Source organism: Pteropus alecto, unplaced genomic scaffold, assembly GCF_000325575.1.
Source record: "Pteropus alecto unplaced genomic scaffold, ASM32557v1 scaffold8, whole genome shotgun sequence".
NCBI classification, from domain to species: domain Eukaryota; kingdom Metazoa; phylum Chordata; class Mammalia; order Chiroptera; family Pteropodidae; genus Pteropus; species Pteropus alecto.
In genome coordinates, this window is record NW_006494609.1 from 14,778,813 (window position 1) to 14,786,445 (window position 7,633).

Below are 7,633 nucleotides of genomic sequence, written 5' to 3' on the forward strand. Positions count from 1 at the left end.
AAAGAGAACAGGACAACAGCTAGAAGGGAATATGGGATTCTAAGATTGCTTTTCTTGTCATCTTGTCATCTGTTTATCAGTCTCTCTTCCATTTGTCCCTCCATTTAAAAAATTTTAAGATAAGGAGACTAGGCATGCTTAAATGGTGACAGAAAGGGTCCAAGAGGAAGAGGCTGAAAATGAGAGAGGTCAGTTAGAGATAGAGATATATAATCTCTTTACATAAACTAGAAACCAAGGAAGAACCTCAAACTGGAGTTTAAACTAGAAATCAAAGAAGTAGAACAGTAATGGACAAAAAAGAAACTCATTCCAAGAAAGGTGATGGTTCGATATAAGAGAGTTGGCCTGAGACGTGAAACTAAAAAGAAATGCTAGCTAATCAAAACAGAACTTGTTTGATGGTAATATTTCTAAGGTGGAAAGAGTCTAGGTGGAAAAACTTGCTAAGTGGGTGCCGGCTAGAATCAGGGGAGCAAAGGACCATTAGATCAAGTTTTAAGGTACTCAGAAAATCTCGGAATGAAACCTGAAGCCTAGCATGACAGTATGTTCCCTACGGCTAAGAGCTGGCAGTCTTGCACATGAAAGGAAGATGAAACTGTAAACCTTAATTAACACATGACAATGTAACTGTATTAAATGCAGCTAGACTGTATTCAGTGAAAAGAGAATCTATATATTACTTTTCCACTTCAGATTGATTAACAATATTTCATTTTTGCACCTAAACAACTAGGTGCTCAAAAATTATGGCATCTGATGAGAATGCCCTCCATTACCAAGGAGCAGCCACTGACATGCCTAGTAAAACACAAGTCTCTCTGGTGAGGAGTGACCTGGCTGACCTAGTCGCATAGCATGTCTGACTAATCCATATTGAAATCCAACAACTCTGATCCCTGTTTGATTTCTGTTTTGGTTTCTAACATTTTTCTGTTCAACAAGGCCGAAGCCCACCAAATGATCAGACACATATGCCCATAAATACAGGATTTGCTAAATGATTCTTTTCACTGTTGTGTCGCCAGGACCTAGTCTAATGCCTAGCACGCAGAAGGCCCTCGATAAAAACTGATGGACTGAATGAGCGATTATATGAATGGTTCCACGGAGAGAGGAAAAGCGATCTCCAAACCTTTCTATGTGGGGGTCTTTTACACACCAAGGACCCTTTGGCAGTTTGTTGAATCCAAAAGACCCCTTCTCCAAATAGTTTTTTAAATACAAAGTATGACATAGGAGACTAATTACATCGAAACATACTGAACTCAAAATATAAAAAGAAATTGTGATCTCATCACAAATATGCTTCTGTGGCCTAGGCTGGCTATAGGAAGATCTGGCCGGGCCAGCTCATGGGCCACCAACTGACAGCATCTGCAGATTTTCTGTTCTCAGTTTCTTAAAGAGGAATCCTGCAAACTCCTGTCAAGGAAGAAGCCACTGTCCTCAAAAGTGGCAGAAAGAGGCCGTGGGAGTTCCACACATGTGATTGTGTATTCCATACCAAATTTTCATTTCACTCACTAGTTTCCATATGGTGTCCTCACCCCCAGCTGGGCCCTCGACCCTGAACTTTTGCGGTCTTCCTCTTGCTCCTGAACCCACAGTCTGCCTAACATTTGCAGTTTTCCATGAGGGTAAGGAAGGCACAGCTGCCTAGGTGAAGGGCACAGACATGGGATCTGCGGGCTACCTGTTTCTTATACAGACTTCCAACCAATCTTCCTGAGTCCTGTATCACCTGCACCCCTACTGGTGCCCCCAAATCCTGAGACTTTCTTGGGGGTCAGAGGTGTAAATTAGCCTGCTCTGGGGCTTCTCACATTACCGGCTTAGGATTCAGCTATGATCAAAGATGACAATTTAAACTAAAAACCAATGAGGTAGAATGAACTGGACAAAAAACAAACTCAGTCCAAGCAAGAAGATATTTCAATATAAATGAATATCGGTTACAACTAGTACTTCTGCTGTCCATCTTCCAAAATCTGGTTGCTATTTTCTTCTCTCCCTTTTAAGTATATGACTATTTTACTTCTTTATTTTTAATTGAAGTGGGGTTTAGTGAGGAAACGCCTATAGACATATTTAATCAGACACAGTTTATTAAAACTGAGACTAAAATTTTTATGAAGGAGAAAAATATTAAAAATCAAACTGTGAAGTAAATTCCCCCCAAATTCATCTAATCTATATGATTTTTTAATCAAAGATAATATATTGTTATAACTACAGCTTTATGAAGGCAGACATCATTTCCATTTTATTCATCATTGTATTATCCAGTATCTAGTATAATAGAGGTGATTAATAAATTTATTGAACAAGTGAATAGAATGAATACAGAGATGATAAAAAAAATTGGGATTTTTAGTTTTTACAATTTTAGCATTTAGATCTAATTCACCTAGGACTACTTTGACAATGTTCCAAAAAGCAAACAATCAGAAACAGATACACCCAATTCGGAACCCAAGAATGATGTGTTTTATAGCCAAGTCCTTTATGAGAAAAATTTTACTATGATTCTGTATTCTATACCAATAATTTCTTGGATAGAAATGAATTGGCATTCATATTTACTTAGTTATCTTGAATAACTAATATAAAAATATAATATTTATAACTGCTACATAATTAGTATTTAATTATAACCAATAGATGTACAATTTTAAATGTCATTAAATGCACTTGTAATATTAAACAACTTCTAATCAATGCTGAAAATGTAAAGTTCTCTATATTTAAAATCTGCACATTAACTATTAAATTTTAGATTATACCAGCAAAAAACCGGCAAGATTATTAAAGAATTAAGTCTAGTAGATTCTTATCAAGTGAATTAAAAGGACCATTACAAAATGACATGTCCTACTTTTTAATTACAATACAAACTATACGTGCTTTGTTTTCTAATTCGCTATAGGCTGCAACTTAAGCCGTAATTCTCCCAAAGGCCCCAAAGGGTTATTTAAATTTTTCAGTTATATTTTATAAAGAAAGTTAAACGCATAGTTTTATTTTGTTTTAAACTGAGGAATTCTGATATATTTACCAAAGGTTTACTGTAATTCTAACAAGATGGTTCCATGGTAATTTTAAACTAAAAACCTTTGCAGTCATTCATGCCAAATGTTCCTGTAGGCAAACCTGCACGAAAATCCATAATCCGTATGGTACTATCCCATTAAATGCTTTTTCTATAGCTAAGTTTTCATCATTGTTTATATTCCGTTATTACTAACTTTAAATTAAAATTTCATACTCACTTCATCAGCCACAAACTCCTTACTCAGACCAAAATCTGTCAGCACCACATGGCCATTAGAATCAAGCAGAATATTCTCAAGCTTAATGTCACGGTATATAATCCCCAACTGTAAAAACAAATAAATATACATTTAAAAATAATTCCAAAAAATAAATTAGGAGAGTCTTTCTTATCTCTACCTTAAAAACAAACCAAAAAAAAAAAAGAAAAAAAAAGAAAAAAGTCATTCTCTTGCTCAGGATGCTATAATGAGTCTTAGTCACCGGCCATGGCAAATGTAAATTCTTCCGCCTCAGAGCTCATCTGCTGGGTTCCCCAGCCCCCTCCAACCAGGCCATTCTCTATGTAAGGAGGGTCCATTCCCGTTGGACCTGCTTCTGTGGGGTCTCCTGTCTCTGTTCTTCTTCAGAGAGTCCATCCTCACTCCAGATGCCCTGCAGGTGCTTTCTCGGCCAGCTCGTGTCCATCATTTCCTTAATGGCTTCAGAGGCTTTCCAGACTAACCAGATCCTACAACGATCATTTCTCTGTTTTTATTCCTACAGCACCTGTACTGACATTGTACTTACCTAAAGTGACTGATATTTTCTAAGTATTTCCTGTTTGTCTTGATATAACCATACCATTTTTTTTTTCCACTTTTTATATATGTATCTAGTATCTAGCACAGTGTCAAGTGTCAAATAATTAATAGGCTTCTAAACATAAAAGTTGAAGATCATTGGTTAATTTTAGTTGTTCTTTAGTTCTAAATAAGCAAAGTCAGTCAGTTAGATAATATTTACATATCCCTTCATTTTGGTTTGTATGTGAAATTCTTATCGTAAAACGCTTCAGCCATATAAAATCTACCCGTCAGATAAGAAGGGCTCGGTATATGTGAATTCCACATTTCATGTTATATCAGTGTGAATTAAATGTTTTTAAACTTACAAGCACTGCTTTCCTCAATATTAAGTATATGAAAAAGTAGATTCTTAGTAATCTTTTAAAACTGAAATTACGAATTATACCAAAAACAAACAATGCTAGGAAATTTTCCTCTAAGAACCTCAGTGTTCTACAAGAAAGAAGGAAACATCTACCGTTCACTGAACAGACATTTGACTTGACGCCTTACAAGCATCTAACAACCAACATGACTTTTTATTTTTAATATTCTCTTGGGAGAAAACTTTAGGAATAATTCATTTAGTGTCTGCTTTACCTCATCACTTCCAAATAAACTCCCATTTTTTGTCTCTTCCTGGGAAACTCAGTGTTAGCAGCTATATCAAGGTTAATAAAACTCACTTTGTGTGTTATACTTCTTTGTATTTATCTTTTTAGGGTAGTAAGATTAAGAGAAACTTAGTTGAGTTCTGATTTGCTATACTGCTTTCACTTTGTGTTACATTTACATCCACTATTCATGTCCTCTACTTCCGTGTTTCTGATTACCTGTTTTAATAATAATAAATGCTCATGGATTTCCCTTTAATAAACAAAATTAACAGAATTAAAGCTTTCAAACAAATTAAAAACTACTTTCTCATAGGAACTTTGTATTTTGTTAGATTTTATTCTGGAATTTATGGTGACTTCCACCACGTTTTAACATTTAAAAAAATTATATCTAATACTCCTAAGCAAAAATGCAAAGACCTTTTCAGCCTATTCCTGGGTCTGATCTGGGTCATGTATAAAGATGTCCTAACTACTTTATGTCCCACAAAATCATCATGAGCGGAGGAAAACAGATGTCCGTTTCCATCACTTGGTTCAGCTCCCACAGCACTGCAGCCCTGCCGCCCCGAGTCTATCCTCCCTCCCTCCACCTCCAGTTCTTACACATTTTTCATTCACTCCCCTGACGATTTCTATTCTGAACCCCAGCTCCCTCCCCTGCCCAGTCTCGTTTCTGTTCTGGGACAGATCTACTTTTTGAGACCTTCCTTCTTACATCTCCTCATCATTTTTTCTCACTGCCTCTCCTATCCATTGCCTCCATCTCGCAATTCCAATCTCCCTGCCCCTTTAAAAATTTCATCCTTCTTCCTGCCTTTTTCCTTTATTTCTCTCCATTCTTTTCCATGACCCATAATCAGCACTTTAATCTCTGTTTATCTGTAATCTAGTGTAGGATCTGAAAGCATAACAAAGAAGGACAGTGGCTTTATGACATATCTGTACCGCCCTAATCTAATGACTCGAGCCAAGCTGATCTCCTTATGGTCTCACATACTTCTGGTAAAAATTACTCTAGTACTTTCTATTTCTGAGACGCAGGTCTCTCCTACATAATGATTGTGTGCTTCTACAATAATGCTTCCTCATTAATTAAAAATAAAAAAGTTTTTGAAGTCAGAGTTTCTTGGATCGAGATCAATAGTATCTGAAACAATATATTTTTAAATGTTTAAACTTTTTATAGAGTTGAAACAGCATCACGTAAAGTTTTTAGTAACTGAGTTCATGCTAGAAGGAGGCGATGGAAGGAGGAAGGAGGGGAGGGAAGTAGGAGAGGGTCTCACAGACAAAACAAACGGAAAAGAAAGCCCGAGTCGGACGGCGGGAGAGCTGGGCACCACAGATAGGTGTTTCTTTCAAATAATTCAGTCTCCAACCAAACCGGGAAATATACCCCAAAGATGTACAGGGAGAGTCTCCAGTGGAGTAAGTCACAATTAAGGAAATACATATTATGACTTGTGGTTTCATCTTAAAGGTTATTTTAAGAATGAAAAATTTTATCCTGATGATATTTTGCAATAAGTATTAGGATGTTTCATGAACAAACCCAAAGAACTGCTCAGGGTCTACCTTTTAAATCTGCATCACGGGAACTTACAAGAGGAAAATAGATTTTAAAAGGAACTATGAAATTGAGAAACTTGAATAACGGTCTACAACTGTGCTTTCGCAATCTCCACAAAGGCAATGACAGGTAAAAACATTAGCTTTTTTAGCTCCATCATTATTTCAGTTAATAAATTTTTCAGGGGAAAAAAAAAAAAAAAAGAATCCCAAAAGTTAACATCTTACCTTGTGGAGATGTTCAAGGGCAAGCACAATCTCTCCGACATAGATCTGCACCTCGTGCTCTGTGAAACGCTCTCTTTGAGAAAGATGAGTAAAAAGTTCTCCACCATTTATATAATCTAAAAATGAAATACATTTTTCTTTCTTTGACTTGTATTCATAAATCAAAGGAAATGTTTCCTTTTAATCACTTTGGATTAACCACATGGTGCTGATTTTAATATGCAATTTTTGTATAATTCTTATAGTATATAGTATTTAGTATCATATGGAATATTACTAAATTCAATTTTTGTACAATTCTTATAGTATATAGTATACAGTATTTAGTATCAGATGGAATATTACTAAATTCACATAGTAATAGTTTCATACGATGACTACCCTACACTACAATCAAATGAATTTGCACAGAGTATTGCCATTAAAACTATTAATGATATCTGCATATATTTAAGTACAGTGTCCCAAATACAGCAAATCAGAAACCTCTGCCATCGCCATACAATACTTGCTGTGGGCTTCCAAAACATCAGCCTCTAAAATAACTAAAATAAAAAATGAACGGCAACAAAAAAACAAACAAAAATCCCAGCCTTATCCTTTAAATAGGTGCCAGTCACTATTCTGAAACAGATTCCCTATTTTCCAGAATTTTCTATGCACCCTTCCAAAAAAATACAGGTTAGGTAACTGGTCACCCTCGTGTTGCTCCTCGGAGTTCAAAAGTAAAAAGTAGCACAACGTGACATCCAAACACCTAAACTAAGAGGCTCCCGTTTCCCTTTCCATTTGCCCTATTTATCCCGAGGGATAATGAAATGAGACAAAAAGTCTACAGTAAAAAATAAGTGAAATAACTGAATAGTAATAATAAAAACCACAAACAATTATGTTCATAATTGGTTCTTAAGTGCATTTATTGTGAAACTGATCAGTTTCATCAGAAACTAATCATTGCTACCTTAGTATACATTCGTTTGTGAGAAACGTGTACCTAGAAAAGCCACAAATATAAAGCTTTTCTCCTAAAAAAAAATTGAAAAACATGTATCTCGAGTATATTTATTTGCTGAGTTTATCATAATTTGATAAAATAAAGCAAAATCTTAATGAACTCGCAAATTTTTGTTTTATCTTGGCTATTTAACTTTAAATTCCAAAAGCAGATGCAGCAGAAAGAACTCTAATAGCTGGTTGTTTCACAATGTATTTTACAAAGCGCATTCCAGCAAAAAAAGACTGCCCTTCTAAGGCTTCTATATTTGCCAAGGAGTTTTAATTATATCTTAACACAAAGCTAATTATTAAAAAGGTGTAAAGGAACACAGCATT

The 7,633-nt window shown here is 35.5% G+C and overlaps 1 protein-coding gene across 1 annotated transcript in view; it reads right to left on the reverse strand.

The window, feature by feature from the left end:
- Nucleotides 1-7,633, reverse strand: part of RPS6KA5 (ribosomal protein S6 kinase A5) — a 96,781-nt gene that overhangs the window by 52,333 nt on the left and 36,815 nt on the right. The window contains exons 3-4 of the mRNA XM_015599783.2: nucleotides 6,302-6,417; nucleotides 3,276-3,383 (exon numbers count right to left, since the gene is read on the reverse strand). Coding sequence (XP_015455269.1) covers nucleotides 3,276-3,383; nucleotides 6,302-6,417 — 224 coding nt within the window. The remainder of the gene's footprint in view (nucleotides 1-3,275; nucleotides 3,384-6,301; nucleotides 6,418-7,633) is intronic.